This window comes from Oncorhynchus tshawytscha, linkage group LG32 (genome assembly GCF_018296145.1).
Source record: "Oncorhynchus tshawytscha isolate Ot180627B linkage group LG32, Otsh_v2.0, whole genome shotgun sequence".
NCBI classification, from domain to species: Eukaryota; Metazoa; Chordata; class Actinopteri; order Salmoniformes; family Salmonidae; genus Oncorhynchus; species Oncorhynchus tshawytscha.
In genome coordinates this window covers 8,474,377-8,497,229 of record NC_056460.1, presented here as the reverse complement: position 1 = coordinate 8,497,229, position 22,853 = coordinate 8,474,377, and the positions used below count along the sequence as shown (strand labels likewise).

The following is a 22,853-nucleotide window of genomic DNA, read 5'->3' as shown; positions in this document are numbered from 1 at the left end:
TAAAAGACTCAACATGGGACAAAGGAAAACAAAAGCTGTGTGTCTAACCAAAGCATGGTTAACAAGAAAATACTCGGCAGTATGTGTGTATGTAGTCTTTGGCTCCTCACCTGTGGTTTTGGGTCTGGCCCCAGCCCCATTAATGGGCCCAGCAGCTGGAGGTCTCCTCGTTGGAGTGCCAGGCCCCGTCGCCGCAGTCCATGTAGCGTTGGTTGGCCTGGTAGCAGAGGTGGACCTGGGGACTCGGACAGCTACCTTAGTTTGGGTCCTGACAGTGGAAGCCACGGACCTCTTTGTGGCTGCAGCCGGTGCTCCAGCTATAGTGGTGGTTCTCTTTTTGTCCAAAGCGGCTTTCTTGGCCAGGTCACTGGCCGAGGACTTTAATCCATTGGCCATGAGGCTTGGGGCCGTGCCCGGACGAGAGGTGCCGGGTCCTGATGCCGGACCCGTTGCGGTCTTGGTTCCAGCTGTGCCTGGCCGTGGTTTAGCCAAGCCCACGGTCTTAGCCTTGGGTTTGGGGTCAGCTGCTGCCTTGCCATTGGCCCCATTGACCTCCTTGGATGCAGGGGGTGCTGTGGGGTTTTCAGGGGGTGCTGTGGAGTTTTCAGGCTGCGCTGCGCTGTTTTGGGTGTCTTCAGGCTGTGATGGAGAGGACGGGGAAGTTGAAGGAGCTGACTGCGCGGGCATCTCGTTGGTGGCCATCCCCTGGGCCGAGGGCTCGGCTCCTACGGCTTCTGTGGGCTCCATGGCAACCCCATCCGGTTTCATCCCTTGTAGGCCCGGCAACGGTCTCACTCACCGGATCCAGCAGCTCACAAACACACTGAACCCGGAGTGGAGCCAATGTCCTCAACAACCTCAAGGATCTGGATGGGGAGAAGAGCGAATCATAAAATGTTGACGTTAAAATTGGTGTGAAAAAAAAAGAAGTTTATCATAGAACTGCAAATACTGGTAGCAGAAGTATATTATCAGAATAGCCACACATGAAATCATGCAGTCGTAGACTAGGATCATTTTAAAAACATTACAACCAAAGGAAATGCCATGAGGCACATGGTCTCGCCGAGGAATTTGAAACTATTGGAAAAACAGGAAGAGAGCAGCCAGGGAAGCCAACATGATGATTTGTTTCTAAATTGCACAATCACTCACACTGTCTGATAGAAATACAATGTGAGGATCACAGAAACTGAGAACAGACACATTTACAATCCATGATTAAAACCGGTATTGTCAGAGTACTACAAAAAGTTTGCCATGCAATAACAGAAAACAAAATGTCTTTCAGCATATAGAGAGAGTGTTGTGGATGGAGTGCTGAAAGACCACAAGGCCTTGCAATCTCCTTATACAGTCCACAGGAGAGAGAGTCTGAAAAACCAGGACCACATGTCCCATTTGTTTGTGATTCTGTTGTTAGGTGCCGCCAGCCCAGATGCTGACCACGATGACGGCCAGCAATTATTTAGAAAAAAGTCATACGCTGGTTCTGGGAGGCCTCAAATGGACAATAGTGTGCAAGACAAATTGAAAGCGTGGATGGATGTTGGGGGGGTGGGGGGCTTTTTCTCATTTACTCTACTTTCCTTTCCTATCACAAGCCCTCCCACCCACTCCTGCAGCGCTCCCTGTCAAACTGCCCCTCTACCCCAGCACCAACCATTTTTATCAGTATCCCCCCCCCCCCTTCCCTCATTTCTATATTTTTTCTTAGCCACTTGTTCCTCTTTCCGCTACTCTACCCCCTCGATACGCTATGAGATCTGTTCTTAGTCAACAGATGGTCCGGGCAGAAATCAGTGTTCGGAGCTCAACAAACAGGCTTGGCAAGAGAGCAGGAAGAGAGCGCAAGAGTGAGATGGGTGAAAGAGATGGAAGAGGAAGGAGCGCAAGGGAGGGAAAAGGAGAAAACTAAAGGACTGGGAGAGCACAGCCCGAGAGAGACTAATGCACAAGCCATCTGACGGAGGTCGTCGTTAATAGTTTGACTGAAACTTCCAAGGCAACTTTCTAAAGAGGGGCTATTTAGTGGGGCAGATAGAGAAACCGAAAGGCCCAATAGAAACTCTATTCAGTTACTTATTAACGTTGACACGTACCATAGAGTGGAACACCTTGTCCACAACTCTCCACACAAACCTCAGTTTGCTACTTAAATGTTCAGACTAATTTCTTTCCATCAAGAAGACAGTTTGGCCTTGGCCCGTTAGTGAGCGACTCGTGAAGCCTAACTGCACATTAGCCCAGTCAATTGGAAAGGCAAATGAACAAAAAAGACCGCTTGTGGGGGGCCCGGTGGAACTCGTTGAGCCGGTTTGATAGCAGATGAACAAAGAACTAATACCAACACCCCTCCTCCCCCAAAACACATAAACCCCTCTCAAATTCCCCCTATCCCTCTCCCTCCAAACCAATGGTCTGACCCCTATTTCAACCAGAGAGGACAAACAAAAAGCCTTTGGTGCCGTTCTCCATGATTTCTTTTCCTCTCCTTCGGGCTCTAACTGCAGGCAGACAGGCTGTTTCCTCCTCTCTGCTGTTACACATCTCCAGCACAGAGCGAGAGGGGCGCCAGGGAGGATAAAGGCAGCCAACAAGGAGAGGGGCCAAGCTTGTGGCCTGCACTCAACTGAGCAGGGATACGCCAGAGCTGCTAGCTCTTCTTACACATCTCTACATTATTTCAACGCTATATAGACATTATAGCATACTTCAACTCGATGACCCGAGACGTTTTTGTGAAACAGAATTAGCCATCAATGACTTGGCCGAATCAAGTTTGGAATATTGCCCAGGAGTTACAGGCCAGTAGAGTCTCAATCAATCTAAATTTGGAGAGGAACCATGGCTCAACTACATTTAACAAATTGGTCATAGTCTCTTCACAATATCACAAGGTCCACTCAATACGCAGTGTTCCAAACAACGCGGCTAGTGCTACACAAGGCATTTGGGTGGGCTCCGACACCCACGTAGCGACGTAATGATGCGTTGGGGAGACAGCGGGATGAGGGACACCTCAGACAGGGACGACCGCCAGCTAAGTAAATCCAGCGGGCAGCGCCAGCAGGCCAGGCAGGAGTCGGACTAACGCGCCGTCGCTGTACCCGCGTATGGTGGACAGCAGCAGGGTAAAAGGGGGATGTTTTGGCCGTGGGCAGAATGGGCACTGGCCTGGCTTTTACTTGTGCCCATCTCTGGTCCGGCAAATGCCAGCGGCTGCTGACTTGACCACTAATGCCAGGGGCTTACCAAAGTGCAGCCTGTATGGCATTCCTTACCACGAACTGAGCCGACCTCTGGTGTTGTGGTAGGTGGCATCACTAAAACCCTACACATGCATATCAAGGGCTTTGTTGAACTGTAGCAAGGCGATTAGTGAGGGTGTTGGAGACTCCTCTGCTTCAGAGCAGCTAGCTGCAGTTTGTCCTATTTGAAACTATTGCTTGGCATCTTAAAACCACTCATCACTGAAATGTCCTCATGACAAATTCTCTGGGAATTTCAGAGCAGCTTTGCATCCCTGGCTGAGTCTTCGCATAGATTTGCAATTGGATTGATTAGAAAGGGGAACACCCCCCTTCTACCCTAAAAAAAAAAAAAGAATAAATTGCACAGCTGAAAGATATGAAAGGCATAATGCATTTTCATGAAATAATGAGCCATTGTGCACCCTTCCATTCATTTGCATAACAAATACCAGTAAAAAAGAGGGCTAATACCATATTCAGGACACAGCGTGCTTGCTTTCCAGCTAGCGCTGCAGCTAATATCACAATTACCTCAATACCCGTGGCAACAATTACCATGTGTTGGAAGTATGCAAATTCATAAGCCGGTTGGAAATTGCTCCCGGGCCGCAGTCTGACAACACAGTGGCTGGCTATTAACCGACTAGCTCGTGTCCGTGAAAACAAACTCTGCAAGCTGTCCGTATCGCTCTCTGGGGGTGGGGGTTAACGCTGCCATCGTAAGCTTGTTGGGGTGGGCCGTCTGGACGGAAGAAACTCGTCGCCCCCCTCAGGCTCAGTCTCACCTTCGCATCCAACTCTCCCCTCGCCGTCTTTCTTGCAGTTTAATTACAGCCGTTTGTCTGCAATCATCCGACACAGTGCCAGCAATGTTTTAGCAGCGCAACAAAAATGGATCACTTATGATATCCCTTTAATACAAACAGCAGGGGGTTTAGCTGTGTTGAGAGTGGGTTGGAAATGCAGTCTGACTACAGGGAGAACAAAAATAAAGAAAAAAAGAGCAAGAAGAGTAGGGGATGGAGCAGGGTGCTATTACTGATGACGGCGTAGTGTCATAACAGTCTTAACCATGGGTAAAAATAAAAATAGATTCTCCTCTCTGCTAGCTCACAGAGGGAGGTGAATGGGGAGAGTGTGGAGGGGAAATATGAGTGCTTCAACGGTAACCTCAAACCTTTATGGTGGAATTGAGGCCCAGTGTCATGTGTACATGTGCTAGAATGCCTGGGGCCAGGGCATCTGTCGGTGACCCGGAGCCACCCCCGTTCACATTCCAGCTCTGTCTGTCAGGCTCCTCAGGGAAGCAGCCTATAAACAGCTGTCAGAGGAAGGGTGTGTACGAATATATACACTGAAGAGTTAGTCCCATGTTTCATGAGCTGAAATAAAAGATTGCAGATGTTTCCCATATGCACTAAAAGTTCTCAAATTTTAGGCACAAATTTGTTTACAATGTAGCATTTCTCCTCTGCCAAGATAATCCATCCACTGGACAGGTGTTGGCATATAAAGAAGCTGATTGAACAGCATGATCATTACACAGGTGCACCTTGTGCTGGGGACAATAAAAGGCCACTTAAAAGGCGCAGTTGGTTTACAAAATGCCACAGATGTCTCCAGTTGATAGGGAGTGTGCAATTGGCATGCTGAATGCAGGAATCTCCACCAGAGGTGTTACCAGAGTTTAGTTTGGGATGCTTTGGATCGACAGCGTGTTCCAGTTCCTGCCAATATCCAGCAACTTTGCACAGTCACTGAAGAGGTGTGGGACAACATTCCACAGGACACAATCAACAGCCTGATCAACTATGCGAAGGGGAGGTGTCGCGCTGCATGAGGCAAATGGTGGTCACACCAGATACCGACGGGTTCTGATTCACACCCCTACTTCCTTCTATTTAAAAAAAAGGTATGTGTGGCCAACAGATGCATACCTGTATTCCCAGTCATGTGAAATCCATAGATTAGGGCCTAATTAATTACAAATTGACTGACTGGCTTCTATAAACTAACTCAGTAAAAATCTTTTAAATTGTTGCATTCATATTTTTGTTCAGAATACACTGTGTGTAAGTGAGAGAGCAGGTCTACCACATCGTGCGTTCTTCTGATTCCACCGTGCTGTTCTCGAGTACTTGCATCATCTTTGACTACAAGACTGTGGACAATAGACCTCCATTTTAGACTGCACTGCCAAAGCAAACCCTGTGTCTGTGACCAACCTTCCCTGACTGCCCACTGTGCCTGACAGAGACAACCCAATTGAGCATTTAACAGTGGCTGCTAGCTAGACTAAACTGGGCCTGGGCGGTAGAGACTATGGTGTAACTGAGCTATATCGCGCCATTTGGGTGTTTGACAAAACAGGGGCCTCAGTCTCTGGCTATTCATTAAAGGACTGCTGTCTGAGTGAGGCCTTGCTATGTGGATGCCTCCGAAGTACTGGGGCTCTGGCCAGAGGAAACACAGGCCCAATTCACAGTATGTGTGTGTGTGTATATAAAGGATATGACAGGAAAGGAGGGTGGATAATGAGGGAGAGAGAGTGGAGAGGCTTTAGAAAGACAGGAGTTTACAAGGAGAAAAGAGTATTGGAGAAGGAGGGGTTTATTAGGGAAGGAAGGGGGTTTCCAACATGGAACTTCTTTATTGGACCAGCTCCCTGCAGACAGGAAACGGGTCATTCACTAGTCAACAACTGACCAAGTTCACTAGAAGTTACAACAACGCATTTTGACCAAAGCAGATCCACACACACGGGTTGTGTTCATTAGGGAACATCGTAGCAAAGCGCTTCGCAATGGAAAACGAAAACTAGCACTTCTGATTGGTCAAGTTCAGGTTCTCTCCCCTTTTCAGTCCATTTTCTTCCATTGAGTGCCTAATGAATACAACCCAAGGCAGTCATTAACCTACCAACTGCATGAGATAGGAAGTATTTAGGAGGCTGTGCTATCCACTAAGGGGGGGGGGGGAATTGTTGAGCAGGGAAAGCCAAACCCCCCCCATCTAGACTGCCAGCCTGTCCAAAGAGGGAGCCAATAAATTTAGTAAGAGGAGAAAGTTAAATGAACTCTTAGGATTGGTGGTAGAAGAGCAGAGGATGGGATGAAGTATGTGTGGGGTGTGGAGAGCGAAAGAGCTTAAGACTGTTGCTCCGTCTGCCCATATAAAGGCAGTGTTGCAGAGTTCTGCTGCATCACCACAGAACACTCAGAAAACATGGCACGCAGAGAGATCCTATCTCCTGATGAAATCCACCAACAAGACAGTCATTACTCACAGCATGATGACCGGAGAGGCTCTGCTGAGCATATGGGCCCAGCTCAGCTCTCAACCCAGTTGCGTGGCTGTCTCAGCCAGTCTCGACTAAATGAAAGACGCTCCCTAACGCACTGCTGCTGTTGTAGACCTAGGAGTTGCCTGCTCTCAGTTTTGGAAACTCAACAAAGGCAAGCCAGGCAGGTCGCTAGCGAGTCGGTACTCGACGTCCAGCCATGTCCGAGGACGTCGGGAGATTACGTGAAAATCGACCACAAGGGGCAACAGTGAGCGATGTTACCCTCAAGGTGGCTTTGGTTGTGGACCGGGATGGGTGTAAGCATCTGCCTCTGGTTCTAAAAGGTTGCAAGTTCGAATCCAGCAATAGAAAGTGGTTTGGGGTATTTGTCAAGCCCATCCTAAACCATTCGGAGTTAATGCCTAAGCTTAGCCCTAAACACTTAGATATTGAACATTTGAAACATGACTGTAGTTGTTGATGCAAACTGTGCAATCAAGCCCAAATATTCTCCTATTCCATTAATTGGAGAGGGGTTACATTTCAAGCCATCCCAGCATGTTGGATATGTATTTAATATATTATATCTTGGGTGACAACATGTTTGAATGTGTATGGATTTAAAGGCCCAGTGTAGTCAAAAACATGATTTCCTGTGTTTTTATATACATTTCCACACGGAGGTTGGAATAATACTGTGAAAATTATGATCATGCCCTTTTAGTGTAAGAGCTGCTTGAAAAGACTGCCTGAAATGTCAGCCTGTTGTGGTGGGATGGAGTTTGGGCCTGCCTGGTAACATCAGAAAAAAATTCTTATATATACACACACACACACACACACACACACACACCGCACAAGAGGCAGGAAACCACACACAAAACAAAAAACACAGCTCTACTCCAAAGAATTCATTCTGGGACACTGTGAGGGAGGGAGAGGCGCTAGCATTCTTTCACAATTCCTGCTGGCGTCTGATAACAACAAAAGAGGATGTGGTTGCCGATCCGACTTTCCCAGGGTCTTTAGTCTGCTGCACTCAAAGAGCCAGAGCTTCTGCATACGTGTATATTCTCTACTTTAGGTGCAGAGAACCAGGCTACTCTGTGGAATGGCGCTCGTTTAATAAAGTCAGATCCAAGCTGAATCCGTGTCTGCAAGATTACAAGGAACACAGTATTCTACAGAACAGAACCGAATATAATAGCATAAAACCACAGTAAGACAAAAACACCACACCGTAATTCATCAGGTTTTACCAGTGAAACATCCATGCGGCATCATTCTATAGTAACCATTTGATCTCAAATCAGCATTCGGATTTTCTTCAGTTATACAGGTGTGGTTTTGAAGTAGCCTACAGTGTTGTTTAGAATGATGGAGCCAACTAATTTTAGAGCCGATTGTGTTCAACTGTAGCACAAGCCTACCTGTGTATTTCGCCTAGTGGCGCGCTCTGTTGACTAACTTTATACTACTATGCCATTATAGCCGGTTCTGTTACGTAGATTATGCAGACGTGGATCCAACTTCATTTAAAACGAGCACCATGAGCATTTCCCCAATGACTGTATGCGTCGCCTGAGTAACCGGTTCCCCGCGCGTAGGGAATATATACACGCACAGAAGCTTTTAGTGCTGTAGACTAAAGATCCTGAAAAAGCCAGAGCCGCAGCCACTCCGTAACAAAAACAGGCCATGGTGGACGACACACTACCGTGGGCTCTCCCCGGGGAGCCATGCACCGCTGCCTTCCCAAGCTCGCCCTATGGCGACAGGCGTTCACAGCGACCTGAGGGTGAGGGCAGGGTGCCGATCTCCTATGAGGCAACTCAACAGGAGCAACGCTCCCATAGAGGATAGCTTGCGGACCTTTACCCTTCCGTTTAACCGGAACCACTGGCACAATGGACTCAGAGTGTTATGGAATTACTCAGTGGGAATACGAGCTCATGCCGACCTGAAAAGCCACCGCTAACTAGCTAACTAACTAACTAAAGCCCATAGCATCTCATCTGGCAGTACACTGAAGAGGTGGCACTCATTTCAGTTTGAGACAGAATTGAAGCATAAAACCGATGATGTCAACGACAAACCAAATAACCTATCAAATCCCTCCATGGCTAATCAAAAAACAAACACACAGGATCCCCTACCCAAGCCAGCCAGCATTTAATGTCTTCGGGTACAATCAAAAACAACACGGGACCCCCTACTAGAGCTCTGCACGGGCATGAATTTTAAGCCGAACCCTAACCATGCCCGAGACAGTCAGGCCCGATTGCTTCCGTCAAATTTAAGGCCCGGACCCAAACGACTTCCTCCATTAGTAAACCCTTTAGTTGCTACTCTCCATCTGTCACAAGCTCCCTGCACGCAGTCAGTGAGCAACCATAGCAAATGCTCCACTTGGGCTGCTCTGCTCAACGAGCCATGTCAGCTGTAAACTCAGACAAAACGCAAGGACCGTCGTTATGATCCTAGTCAGATACGACTGTACTGCGCAGGCAGAGCACAAGCAAATGGCTCCGCCTCAAAAATGTTTAGTGGTCAATTTAGTGATACCCCAAGCCCTGTCTGTATCCCTCCTTATTGATGAATAAACAGGCCCTAACCCGATGTATAATGTCGGGGCCCGTTGGGCAACGGAGCTCTACCCCACAGAGCGCTCTTTTCCTGCAGCACCCCACCCTTCACTGGGTGTCCCCTGCACTGTGGTTGGATGGTGGGAACTTCTGGAAGCCCCGCCCCATGTCTAGTTGGCGCACAGTCCTACCTCCGTGGATGACTTGACGAGGCTGGGGAGACACCAGGGCACAAAGCCCCTTTGCCAGCTTGGGTAGACCACAGATATATATACGGAGAATACAAAAAGATGCTTCTAAGCTATTCGATGGATCAGTAGTGGACATCGCCTAGTCTTGGAGGACTGCAGTCTGTGCATGCTCCTGCTCCAGTCCAGCTCCTGTGAATAAACCCTATCCTGGTCTTAATGAAAGACCAGAGTTAGTTGATTGCTCTGCTGAAGTACGTGTCCTGGACTGGAACAAAATCCTGCAAGCGCTGCAGCCCGCCAGGATTAGAGCCGCTGTCCCTGGCAATATAGGCGGGACACTAAAGCATTGGCTTAGCCATGCTAAACAATTCATGAGCTGGACTGTGTACTTAACACATGTTAAGGTTAATTAATTCCATGGGGGTGGGGGGCATTGGAGAATGTGCTAACTGACGTTAAAGCGCTCGATAACGGGATGAGGAGGATAAGGCTGTGGCGAGTCACGCTACAGGCTAAGTGGATAGTTAGTGTAGCCAATTAGCCGTGGGGGAATGAGATGCGGATGGGCTAACCTAACAAGTTAGTGTTAAGGGAAATCATAAGACAATGGGGGTTACCTAGTCATTTAGCCTGGGGGGAAATGGACTCGCAGCTAGCCTAGCCACTAGCTTACGTCCTGCAATCTGGATAAAACTGGACCAGGTTCAAAACAACACTGAGCCGGGTTTGGTCTGGGGGTCTCTTCAGGACAAGGCATGAATAGGGCCAAATGTTCCCGCAGGGTGGGAGATGGCAGAGGGGAGGTGTGTGTGCTGGTTGTCAGTGGGTAATCTGAGGATTAAAAGGTAACAGACAGGTCCCATTGTCTGCCCCTGTGCCCCCTTTGGCCTGGGGCATAGAGGGGCGTATGGATTAGCTCAGCCGAGGCAGGGGGACAGGGGTAGCAGCTGGCACGCTTGCTTTTGGCCAAAATCCCACGAGAACAACCAGACCTGGGACACCAGGGCTCTAAATGCATAATTCCTTGATTCCTCGCATCTTCTCAAAAACCCATTGGAGAAGGTCTGAGGGGTTTGCGAAGGAGGCAAGGGGATCGGTTGCGGGGAAAAAAAAAATCACTGAAACACTAATTGAGAAGATGCCATGACAAACCAGGGACACCAGGCTTTTGGAGGGATGGGGAGGCTGACAGTGGGATGGCTACAGGGCTGCTCCTCTCTGGGGATCAGGAAGAAAGTCAATAGTGGAAAGCAGCTGTGCTCGGTGTTGCTGCTGCCTCAGGGCCAGATCAGTTACCAGGGCTATGAGCAGCCAGGGTGAGCCCTGGCCAGATGGACTGATCCCATCGCACCTGCCTGGCTGCCATGCACTTGGGCGCACACACACCACGGCTCTATTACTGAACACACAAGACCTGGGTTACTCATGGGTCGTGAGGCAGACCAGAGGAAAACAGGATGTGTGTAAACCAGCCACGACACACACAGCAAGGGCCATCAGATACACACACCTCAAACCTCGGCGTCAACACCTAACCACAAATCAAACCTTGTCCCAAAGCACACCATTAAAACAAACCAGATATGGCTAAACGTATATCGGGTCGGGTCTGGTCTGACCAAATCAAATTCCTGAACGTGTTGAACACTTGACCATAGCAGAGCACAGAGCCACATGTCACAATGCCAGGCGGCCACAGAGTCTAAAAGCAGTGTGTGTCCATTGCTTCGTGGTTAATAAAGAGAATGCTGAATCCCAAGGCACAGACCACCACAGTGGCAAGTGCTACAGCAGCACAACCAACCACAGCCTTCCATGGGACAGCCGGCAGCAGCCCTTCCAGACTGGAGACTGTGTCCGAGTCCCAAATAGCACCCTTCTCCCTATATTCGGGACGGACTTACTGAGACACCATAGAAACCAGTGAGAGAACGCATGATGAAACCTACTGTAATTGTATTCACAGGATGTGTGACGTTCGTAATGCTGCAAATTGAGGGATTTTATGGCCGTTGATAGGGTAGATAACAGCTCGCCGAGCAGGTGTGTGTAATTAGGTACCATTTCATCTGCTCACTACGCAGGGCAAAGAAAATGGATTTGAGTCCAGTGACCTTGACATCCATTAGGTATCATCTCAGCAGCTGTGGCATTGATGCGGTCACATGGCCCCAACGACAACCAGAGCAAATAAAGGAGCATTAGCAACCATTACAAGTGGAAAGCCATGAGTCAAGCAGCACACCTTTGTGACTCCCACACTCCAAAGACTATTATTTAAGGGAATTTGTTGAAGGCACCCAACAAAATAACAGATACTGACCTGCAGAGTTTTACGGCTGTATCCAATTTAAAAATCAGCCGTCCGGTCACGCGATCGGAAACAACGCAATGCCAACCACCTGGATTTCTGTGAGAGTCTTACCGAAAATAGACAACTGCAGCTGCCCCATGGGGCGCCATGTTGACTAGCAATGGAGTGTACACTACAGGAGAGGAACCAATTGAAGTGCACTTACATTCCAAGACTAGTTGGGTGCCAATCATGTTTACATGACTCTCGTCGAGAGAACATTAGTTCTACGAGAGTCAGAGGCTGATCTAAGGTCTGTTTTCTTTCAATAAATACAGCGATAAGGATGATTTTAGGGTTGGTAATACTGATCCTAAACCTGCACTTAGGGTAGTCTCGTCAACCCGACCATAGGAAAAAGTAGTGACTAGGGTATTTTTTGGCATAGACAAACTGCGTCACTGCCTACATCACTACTTTATTGGCTGAATAAAATACTCGCTAGGAAGATCGAGATCACGCAGGTTATTTTTAATGAGTGCATTTCGCAAGTGGCTAGTTTGCATCAACTACCTGCAAAACCACTGCAAAGATTTTGCCTGCAAACATTGCTTTTTTAATTGCAACGTTCTGTTATGTCCACCCCACGATTTGTTGGGAGTGTCCCCTGAATCCCCCCACCCCTATTGAGGTAGTGTGACTTAGTTCCTCTACACCAAAAGAGCCCATAATTGAAACCAGACTCTAGTCACTGACTGCCAACTTCTAGTCAATTTGGATCTGACACTGCAGAGGTTTAGGAGGAGGACAGAGGAAGTGGTGACCGTACAGGGTAAGTGGTATTATCTTAAACAGGGGTGTCAAAGTCATTTCCACCCAGGGGCCGCGTTTGGTCTCCAACAAGGTCCGGCAGGCCGCACTGAATTTGTTATTTCAAAATATTGTCCTCCATCCTTCATTTCTGGAATTTTCAATGCACCCTGACATGTAGGTGATTATTAATGATATGGACGCATTCAAGAAACTGTTTGTATGTAGGTCCATTATAATTGACAGTTGATTTGGTTTTAGTCATTTCAAAGTATATATATATTCATTTAAAAACACCCGTGGGCCAGATTGGACCCCTCCCGGACTGTATACAGTGCCTTGCGAAAGTATTCGGCCCCCTTGAACTTTGCGACCTTTTGCCACATTTCAGGCTTCAAACATAAAGATATAAAACTGTATTTTTTTGTGAAGAATCAACAACAAGTGGGACACAATCATGAAGTGGAACGACATTTATTGGATATTTCAAACTTTAACAAATCAAAAACTGAAAAATTGGACATGCAAAATTATTCAGCCCCTTTACTTTCAGTGCAGCAAACTCTCCAGAAGTTCAGTGAGGATCTCTGAATGATCCAATGTTGACCTAAATGACTAATGATGATAAATACAATCCACCTGTGTGTAATCAAGTCTCCGTATAAATGTACCTGCACTGTGATAGTCTCAGAGGTCCCTTAAAAGCGCAGAGAGCATCATGAACAAGGAACACACCAGGCAGGTCCGAGATACTGTTGTGAAGAAGTGTAAAGCCAGATTTGGATACAAAAAGATTTCCCAAGCTTTAAACATCCCAAGGAGCACTGTGCAAGCGATAATATTGAAATGGAAGGAGTATCAGACCACTGCAAATCTACCAAGACCTGGCCGTCCCTCTAAACTTTCAGCTCATACAAGGAGAAGACTGATCAGAGATGCAGCCAAGAGGCCCATGATCACTCTGGATGAACTGAAGAGATCTACAGCTGAGGTGGGAGACTCTGTCCATAGGACAACAATCAGTCGTATATTGCACAAATCTGGCCTTTATGGAAGAGTGGCAAGAAGAAAGCCATTTCTTAAAGATATCCACAAAAAGTGTTGTTTAAAGTTTGCCACAAGCCACCTGGGAGACACACCAAACATGTGGAAGAAGGTGCTCTGGTCAGATGAAACCAAAATTGAACTTTTTGGCAACCATGCAAAATGTTATATTTGGCGTAAAAGCACCACAGCTCATCACCCTGAACACACCATCCCCACTGTCAAACATGGTGGTGGCAGCATCATGGTTTGGGCCTGCTTTTCTTCAGCAGGGACAGGGAAGATGGTTAAAATTGATGGGAAGATGGATGGAGCCAAATACAGGACCATTCTGGAAGAAAACCTGATGGAGTCTGCAAAGACCTGAGACTGGGACGGAGATTTGTCTTCCAACAAGACAATGATCCAAAACATAAAGCAAAATCTACAATGGAATGGTTCAAAAATAAACACATCCAGGTGTTAGAATGGCCAAGTCAAAGTCCAGACCTGAATCCAATCGAATCTGTGGAAAGAACTGAAAACTGCTGTTCACAAATGCTCTCCATCCAACCTCACTGAGCTCGAGCTGTTTTGCAAGGAGGAATGGGAAAAAATTTCAGTCTCTCGATGTGCAAAACTGATAGAGACATACCTCAAGCGACTTACAGCTGTAATAGCAGCAAAAGGTGGCGTTACAAAGTATTAACTTAAGGGGGCTGAATAATTTTGCACGCCCAATTTTTCAGTTTTTGATTTGTTAAAAAAGTTTGAAATATCCAATAAATGTCATTCCACTTCATGATTGTGTCCCACTTGTTGTTGATTCTTCACAAAAAAATACAGTTTTATATCTTTATGTTTGAAGCCTGAAATGTGGCAAAAGGTCGCAAAGTTCAAGGGGGCCGAATACTTTCGCAAGGCACTGTATGTTTCACACCCCTGCAGTGATAATTCACACTCAGAGAGGGTTGCCTGAGAGGTCACTGCTGAGAGGGGACACATTCCCCACTCTGGGTGGGCGAGAGGGTGTCACTGTCAAGCCCCTGCAGCAACGTAACCTCTCAGTCAATGTGACACCCTGAAACGGACAATACACCCCTACAACAAAACCCGAAAACAAGACCACATTCACCACGTATGTCTTGAAAAGGAAGTCATGTCTCCTTTAAGAGATCAAATGACAATTTAACATTTAATTTACAGTTTTCAGATTGAAAGAAAGCACTTGATCGCTGATAAAAAGGCATGTTATGCTATACAGAACAAGTGATGACAACAGCAGATATGACCAGACTTATGCTGTTTGATAGACTTCTGAAATCTGATGAACTTCTGTTGACACCCAATCCGTGACATTGAGATGGGGCAGGTGGGATAGCATTGGCTGGCCTGTGCCCCATTACAGATTATGTAACATGTATTTGGAGCCCAGATGACAGTATCACTGGGATCTGACATTGCCATCTGATGCTTCTGAACTCTCCCTCTAGCGCTGCCCAGTCTCAGTATAATCAGTATAATCTAGCAGACATCTCCAGACCTGGAGGCGCGCGCGAGCCAGACCGACATTCCCGTTCACACTGACGTGCTGCTGGTGTAAAAAGTAACTCAAAAAGCTTCTTGTGATAAAGCATATAGGCCTGCCAGCCCATCACAATTTCCCTATCAACTGTGCTCACAGAGTTTCAGATGGATGTTAGCGGTTTGTATAATGGGAGATTGATTCAGCAATGTAACCAACAATGAAATTCTTTAGACTAATGTTCTTTCATAGCGCCACATGTAAAGGATGCACTTTCGATTGGGCCAGCAATCGATAATGGGATCGCGTTCACACCTGCTCTCCATTCGAAAACGCAGTTGCATCGCAGAGTTTACTGGTGAGCCACAGGGAACTCAGCAAAACCCAAATCTCAGGACACAATCACTAACGGTAAATTAACCCCGGTTTTGCAGTAGCCATTTGGGGCCCTCTCGTTCTCAGAACAATGGTAGGGGTACGTATGGTGCCGAGGTTGGTCAATAAATCGATTAAATGAACATAGAACTTAAGCTACGCATACAGTTGGGTGTCCAGTCACCTCATGCGCCTTGACACGGGTTTTTTAGGGAAAGGAAACCACCACGTCCTTGTTGAAACCACCGCCCAAAACAAGTTCACCGACGTTGTAGACGTCACATCAAAATCCAGTTTGAAAACATGGGCTTTCAACAACGAACGTTTGATCGGTGTCATTTCGTGAGCTTTGTTTAGATAACATTTTAACGCGAAAGCAGCATGAATTAGCAGAACATAAAAAGGCACCGAAATGGCAACAATGTATCCAAGAAACTGCTTATTGCGAGACGTTTGCTGGCTCGAGCTACATCGTATCAATACCCACTCACCGTAAGAATGTCGAGGCACGCTTCGCAGCGTTTCCCCCCCACAAATTCTCAGGTACCGTTGTAGGCGACTCCTTTTTTTGAAGGCTACTTCCTCGATGGAGGGACAAAAACAGACCAAATATGTCGGTGCGGAGGTTATAAACGTAGAGGACAAACAATCAAACGTGCAACTGTCTCCCTTCACTGGCAAGCTTCGCACTGACGCTGTAGTTTCAATTGATTTGTTCAAACGGCGTGCATCCCTCTTTAGTAACGTTCCCGGGACCGAAGAAGCTACCTCTCTGGAAAGAGGAATCGAATGAGTGGCGTTACCACATAGTTGAGCGAGGGTGAAATTGCAGAATTACCCCCCCCCCCCAAAAAAATCGATTTATCCAGCTAGGAACCAATGAAGAACCATGGCCTGAGGTTTATTTAAAAAACTATGGATGATGTCATATGCTAAACCACTGCCCCTCCTTTTATTTGCTGTGTGCGAGAGTGCCTGGCCCCCATCCCTCACCCATTCTCTCTGTGTATGAAGTTCCAAAATCCAGCTGCATGGCTAATATTTAAACTACTGCAGACCTACACTGGATGCCTGCAAGGCCAAACGAATAGGCTAGGCTACATAAGTATGTATACATAGAGTCTGTAAAGGTTTCAGTTTCAGTTGGTTAAAAAAAAATCGATTTGAATGCAATTGATAGTTTCTTGATATCAATGAAGAATAGGCACATTTATTCAACTGAGAAAGGCATTGTTCACACTCCTGGTCTGGTTATGTCTTATTTATTAGCATAATGTCATTGTCTGATGAAAACCTTGTAACTCAGTTTTTGCAAAGAAGTAACTCAATGTGCTCTGAACATTTCATAACTCTAGGGCCAACAACATTTACCCCAAATAGCTTTGGAAATGTCATAATTGTATGTTCATTAATGGGAAAATATGGTCATTTTATCAATTTCCTGAAAAGCTTATGTTCTGGAGATTAAGTTATCAGACAGCGACGATAAGGTGCATTTGTTGATGGTGCTTATGAAGACATAGAGCATCAGCTCCTTTGCTGCATGGCACTGACTGTCCACAATGGGAGTGGCAGCTTGCTTCTGTTCCCTCAGTTGCAGCTGCTGGCTTTACAATAGGAATCAATGAAAAGACGGGGAACATACAAAGACTATGAAATTGACAGAACGAGACTGAATTGGGCCAAGAAATCTGACATCAACTAGTTTGTTATACAGCAAGATGACAAAGAACAACAAATGAATGAGGAGTCTTTGGGCAAAGAAAAGTCCCAACTCACAGTGTCAGGAGAAGAGAGGGTTAGACTGGAAACAGACATGATGCATTCACTCTGGACGAGTGATGTGAAATATGTAGACATTGGGATCCTCACCATTCAAACTGCCTTTCTTACAATGTGTGTGTGTGTGTGTGTTTACCGCACCTCATTATAGTGTGTGTGGAAGCGGGTGACTCATACAGTTCGTCTGACCCCTCTGTCTGTCTCAGCTATTCACAGGGCTCTGGCAATTGGTACATCTGCAGCCTGTCAGCCTTTACTATCGTCGAGGGCTAATTGCAGAGACTGGGGAACCAAGAGCCTCTCCCTGACCCCATAGCTTTTATAGTGTGTGTGTATTCGGCCACAAACTAAGATCCTCAATTGGGTTGTTAGTAAAACCACAAAATCCAGTTAATTCCTGTTTCTGCCCACCCATCTCAATGCTCTGTAATGTTGTCCTATAAGGGTGTGGCTCAGTATTGGTCTCTATGGGAAAGCCTGTGGCAATGGAACAGGGATTAATTGTTAAACCAAAGTGGTTTCTTTCATCCCCCTATTTGACTTGCTGGCCCACAGTCTTCCAGTGAGGTCTTGTTGTTTCACCCATCTGCCAAAACAACACCAATCCCAGACATACTTTGTGTATGCAGCTCCATGTACAGCTGCATACGCTGCCCATGGCACAGAGCAAACAACCATGCAAGCCCACACACATACAGAGAGGCTAACAGACAGAGAGAGTGACTGGCAGATATACAGACAGACAGAAAAACAGACCAGTGTAAAGGATGTGAAATAGCTAGCAACTTCCGGCGCCGACAGAGATGGCCGCCTCGCTTCGCGTTCCTAGGAAACTATGCAGTTTTTTTTTTTACGTGTTATTTCTTACATTAGTACCCCAGGTCATCTTAGGTTTCATTACATACAGTCGAGAAGAACTACTGAATATAAGATCAGCGTCAACTCACCATCAGTACGACCAAGAATATGATTTTCACGAAGCGGATCCTGTGTTCTGCCTTTCAACCAGGACAACGGAATGGATCCCAGCCGGCGACCCAAAAAAACGACGCCGTAAAAGAGGGAAACGAGGCGGTCTTCTGGTCAGACTCTGGAGACGGCACATCGTGCACCACTCCCTAGCATTCTTCTCGCCGATGTCCAGTCTCTTGACACCAAGGTTGATGAAATCCGAGCAAGGGTAGCATTCCAGAGGGACATCAGAGACTAACGTTCTTTGCTTCACAGAAACATGGCTCACTGGAGAGACGCTATCGGAGGCGGTGCAGCCAGCGGGTTTCTCCACGCATCGCGCCGACAGAAACAAACATCTTTCTGGTAAGAAGAGGGGCGGGGGTGTATGCCTTATGGCTAACGAGACGTGGTGTGATCACAGAAATATACAGGAAGTCAAATCCTTCTGTTCACCCGATTTAGAATTCCTCACAATCAAGTGTCGACCGCATTATCTACCAAGAGAATTCTCTTCGATTATAATCACAGCCGTATATATTCCCCCCCAAGCAGACACATCGATGGCTCTGAACGAACGTTATTTGACTCTTTGCAAGCTGGAATCTCTACATCCTGAGGCTGCATTCATTGTAGCTGGGGATTTTAACAAGGCTAATCTGAAAACAAGACTCCCTAAATTTTATCAGCATATCGATTGCGCAACCAGGGGTGGAAAGACCCTGGATCATTGTTACTCTAACTTCCGCGACGCATATAAGGCCCTGCCCCGCCCTCCTTTCGGAAAAGCTGACCACGACTCCATTTTGCTGATCCCTGCCTACAGACAGAAACTAAAACAAGAAGCTCCCACGCTGAGGTCTGTCCAACGCTGGTCCGACCAAGCTGATTCCACACTCCAAGACTGCTTCCATCACGTGGACTGGGATATGTTTCGTATTGCGTCAGATAACAACATTGACGAATACACTGATTCGGTGTGCAAGTTCATTAGAACGTGCGTTGAAGATGTCGTTCCCATAGCAACGATTAAAACATTCCCTAACCAGAAACCATGGATTGATGGCAGCATTCGCATGAAACTGAAAGCGCGAACCACTGCTTTTAATCAGGGCAAGGTGACTGGTAACATGACCGAATACAAACAGTGCAGCTATTCCCTCCGCAAAGCTATCAAACAAGCTAAGCGTCAGTATAGAGACAAAGTAGAATCTCAATTCAACGGCTCAGACGCAAGAGGTATGTGGCAGGGTCTACAGTCAATCACGGACTACAAGAAGAAAACCAGCCCAGTCACAGACCAGGATGTCTTGCTCCCAGGCAGACTAAATAACTTTTTGCCCGCTTTGAGGACAATACAGTGCCACTGACACGGCCTGCAACGAAAACATGCGAACTCTCCTTCACTGCAGCCGAGGTGAGTAAAACATTTAAACGTGTTAACCCTCGCAAGGCTGCAGGCCCAGACGGCATCCCCAGCCGCGCCCTCAGAGCATGCGCAGACCAGCTGGCCGGTGTGTTCACGGACATATTCAATCAATCCCTATACCAGTCTGCTGTTCCCACATGCTTCAAGAGGGCCACCATTGTTCCTGTTCCCAAGAAAGCTAAGGTAACTGAGCTAAACGACTACCGCCCAAATAGGTCCACAGACAATGTAATCTCAACCACACTGCACACTGCCCTAACCCATCTGGACAAGAGGAATACCTATGTGAGAATGCTGTTCATCGACTACAGCTCGGCATTCAACACCATAGTACCCTCCAAGCTCGAGACCCTGGGTCTCGACCCCGCCCTGTGCAACTGGGTACTGGAATTCCTGACGGGCCGCCCCCAGGTGGTGAGGGTAGGCAACAACATCTCCACCCCGCTGATCCTCAACACTGGGGCCCCACAAGGGTGCGTTCTGAGCCCTCTCCTGTACTCCCTGTTCACCCACGACTGCGTGGCCACGCACGCCTCCAACTCAATCATCAAGTATGCGGACGACACAACAGTGGTAGGCTTGATTACCAACAACGACGAGACGGCCTACAGGGAGGTGAGGGCCCTCGGAGTGTGGTGTCAGGAAAATAACCTCACACTCAACGTCAACAAAACTAAGGAGATGATTGTGGACTTCAGGAAACAGCAGAGGGAACACCCCCCTATCCACATCGATGGAACAGTAGTGGAGAGGGTAGTAAGTTTTAAGTTCCTCGGCATACACATCACAGACAAACTGAATTGGTCCACTCACACAGACAGCATCGTGAAGAAGGCGCAGCAGTGCCTCTTCAACCTCAGGAGGCTGAAGAAATTCGGCTTGTCACCAAAAGCACTCAAACTTCTACAGATGCACAATCGAGAGCATCCTGGCGGGCTGTATCACCGCCTGGTACGGCAACTGCTCCGCCCACAACCGTAAGGCTCTCCAGAGGGTAGTGAGGTCTGCACAACGCATCACCGGGGGCAAACTACCTGCCCTCCAGGACACCTACACCACCCGATGTCACAGGAAGGCCATAAAGATCATCAAGGACAACAACCACCCGAGCCACTGCCTGTTCACCCCGCTATCATCCAGAAGGCGAGTTCAGTACAGGTGCATCAAAGCTGGGACCGAGAGACTGAAAAACAGCTTATCTCAAGGCCATCAGACTGTTAAATAGCCACCACTAACATTGAGTGGCTGCTGCCAACACACTGACTCAACTCCAGCCACTTTAATAATGGGAATTGATGGGAAATGTAAAATATATCACTAGCCACTTTAAACAATGCTACCTAATATAATGTTTACATACCCTACATTATTCATCTCATATGTATACGTATATACTGTACTCTATATCATCTACTGCATCCTTATGTAATACATGTATCACTAGCCACTTTAACTATGCCACTTTGTTTACATACTCATCTCATATGTATATACTGTACTCGATACCATCTACTGTATCTTGCCTAAGCTGCTCTGTACCATCACTCATTCATATATCTTTATGTACATATTCTTTATCCCCTTACACTGTGTATAAGACAGTCGTTTTTTTTTTTGGAATTGTTAGATTACTTGTTGGATTATTACTGCATTGTTGGAACTAGAAGCACAAGCATTTCGCTACACTCGCATTAACATCTGCTAACCATGTGTATGTGACAAATTTGATTTGATGCGCGCTAAATAGCGTTTCAATCGGTGACGTCACTTGCTCTGAGACCTTGAAGTAGTGTTTCCCCTTGCTCTGCAAGGGCCGCGGCTTTTGTGGCGCGACGGGTAACGATGCTTCGTGGGTGACTGTTGTTGATGTGTGCAGAGGGTCCCTGGTTCGCTCCCGGGTATGGGCGAGGGGACGGTCTAAAGGTATACTGTTACACCAGCACACACACGTATAATCATGCTGAAGAAAAGGGTCATGGTGGTCAATTTCTGACCTGGGTACGAAATATTTAGTCAAGACAACAGTTAGAGGGAACCTCATCTCAAAATATCATGGAAGCCTAGCGCATCACTCCTTTACTACAGTAGCTTCTCTCAGTCATCGTTGTTCGGCAGTCGGGAAACGTGAGGCCACCTTTGACACACATTATCAAATGACAAATGAAATACTATAGAAATAACAATGCCACAGACACCAAACCCATTGAAACTTTAGATTGTAGACCATTACCTCAGCGTAGTCATTATGTATTGAGGGCACCATGTAACAACCACAAGCATATCCTCAGGTCATTACAGGTCTCTAGTGCAAAAGGCATATTTCGATGAAAATAACCTGTATGAATAAAGGTTAAATGGAAAAACAATATGGGGGTGTAGGGAGATCTCCAATGGGCTGGACGATTCTCTTCTCATCACTCATCTTGAAACAAACGTATACTTAAAAACTTGGGAATCAATCAATCCATCATTAACACAAGGGAGCAATCTAATAATTTATTATTGAAATATTGAGAAAAAACAAATTGGTACAATTTAAGGCCAAGTGGCAAACAATAATGCCGGCACTAGGGATGAAGGTGTGAGCATGCGGGTCTGGCAGAGGAGATGTAGTCGTTGTGTGTGTTTGTATTTGGTGTGGGAAAAAAGAAAAACAATTTTAAAAAACACCAGCATCAAGTGGTGTGCACATACACAGTGGACACACCCAGTAGACTACTAGAGTGCAAAAACAAAGTGTGTGTCACTGAGATGGGCGTGGCCCAAGAGCCCAGCTAAAGGATGGGCAGCCAGAACAGTACGTAATGGATGATGAGATTAGGTTAAGTGGGCTGGAATAATGATGTGCTGCATCGGCCGCCAAAGGCTGCTTAGGAAAGGTACGTTACCAGGCAGTGGAGGCTGCTGAGGGGAGGACGGCTCATAAAAATGTCTGGAACGGAGAAAATGGAATGGCCTCAAAAACATGGAAGCCATGTGTTTGTTACCATTCCAGTAATTTCGCTCCAGACATTACCACGAGCCCATTCTCCCCAATTAATCTAAACTGCACTATCTATTACAGTGAAAGAATGCCATGCTATTGTTTGAGGAGTGCACAATTTTGAACATGAAAAGTTATTCAAACAAATTAGGCACATTTGGGCAGTCTTGATACAACAGCTTGAACAGAAATGCAATGGTTCATTTGATCAGTCTAAAACTTTACACATGCACTGCAAAATATAAATTGCACCTGGGCTGGAATAATACATTATGGTCTTTATCTTACATTTCAAAGATGGTACAAAAAAAATATTAAAGAACGGTTGTTTTTTTCTTTGTATCATCTTTTACCAGATCTATTGTGTTA

The 22,853-nt window shown here is 46.7% G+C and overlaps 1 protein-coding gene across 1 annotated transcript in view; it reads right to left on the bottom strand.

Annotated features, from left to right (window-relative positions):
* LOC121841584 (nucleolar protein dao-5-like) overlaps positions 1 to 16,251 on the bottom strand; it is a 44,998-nt gene extending 28,747 nt beyond the window's left edge. The window contains exons 1-2 of the mRNA XM_042310808.1: positions 15,831 to 16,251; positions 111 to 866 (exon numbers count right to left, since the gene is read on the bottom strand). Coding sequence (XP_042166742.1) covers positions 111 to 768 — 658 coding nt within the window. The 5' untranslated portion in view covers positions 769 to 866; positions 15,831 to 16,251. The remainder of the gene's footprint in view (positions 1 to 110; positions 867 to 15,830) is intronic.
* Between the last annotated feature and the right edge of the window lie 6,602 nt (positions 16,252 to 22,853).